We start from the raw sequence: 1,060 nt of genomic DNA on the forward strand, positions 1-1,060 counted from the left end.
GCTTTGGGCATGTTTTTATGAGAGTATAACATGATATAAAACTCAAAAAAGTTGATTTTACATGATATTGCCCCTTTAACAAACTGATCAAATATACAACTTGTATTAGAAATTTAGACATAAAAATGTTTCATAAATTGGCATAAGCTGTCTAGTGTGACAGGGCCTTATGGAAATGCCATTGTAATAGTACAAATCCAACCGGCAAATTTACACCTGATGTATTTGCTCTAAACTGATTCATGTTCAACTTTAATTTCCGTTAGAATCATAGATGAGATTTTTCATACGGCTTGTTGAATTTGCTCATTTCCAATGGTGTTTTCAAAGCAACCTCAGGGTTTTCTCGGTTGACCTCTAACCCAGAAATAGGCTCCTATAGTACTCGTGACTATGAAATGGTCCATTGTAATGATCAATAAAAACGTCAAATTGAAAAAGACTCAAAGCCAAAAGTGAGAGACCATGACATCCATTTACAGCTAATCCTGACGGTTAACTCACCTTGAACTGACGCTTGGTTTTGTCCACCACCAGGTCTGCAAGTGGAGTTTGACGTGCGCAGGGGACACGGCGTGAACCCTCACTCTTTTCCTTCCATGAGCGAGGAAGATGACGATGGCTTCATCGAAGACAACTACATCCCGGCCAGTGAGAGAGCCAGAGCTGCGAGGGCGGCTCAGGACTTGGTCTTCGAGGCAGACACAGAGGAAGAGATGGAGGAGGTTGAGTTCAGCATCACTTAGCATCTCTCAGACAGAAACCACCAATTCCACTCCAGATCCAGACTCTGACTTCTTCATCATTCTTCTTTAGAGTGAAGAAACATGCAACCAAAATATCTGCACTGCTGAGATTCATGTTATCTGGTGAAACTATTTCAGATTGATGCTAACACACACTGTTGCAGTGAACTTTATATACCCCTAACAAAATAATCTACAAGTCCTGGAGCCTTATTAAAAAAACTAGCTTATGTTATATATTTTTACAGAAAACACATCTATGCACCTATAGTGACTGATCAAACATCAAAAAGCAGCTTTTCTTTATATATATA

General features: G+C 39.3%; 1 protein-coding gene across 1 annotated transcript in view; it reads left to right on the forward strand.

The window, feature by feature from the left end:
- The window catches only part of cunh1orf210 (chromosome unknown C1orf210 homolog), a 13,257-nt gene extending 12,221 nt beyond the window's left edge, over positions 1 to 1,036 (forward strand). The window contains exon 4 of the mRNA XM_014023378.1: positions 538 to 1,036. Coding sequence (XP_013878832.1) covers positions 538 to 746 — 209 coding nt within the window. The 3' untranslated portion in view covers positions 747 to 1,036. The remainder of the gene's footprint in view (positions 1 to 537) is intronic.
- Positions 1,037 to 1,060: the final 24 nt, after the last annotated feature.

The sequence above is a fragment of the Austrofundulus limnaeus genome, unplaced genomic scaffold, assembly GCF_001266775.1.
Source record: "Austrofundulus limnaeus strain Quisiro unplaced genomic scaffold, Austrofundulus_limnaeus-1.0 Scaffold365, whole genome shotgun sequence".
Lineage (NCBI taxonomy): Eukaryota > Metazoa > Chordata > Actinopteri > Cyprinodontiformes > Rivulidae > Austrofundulus > Austrofundulus limnaeus.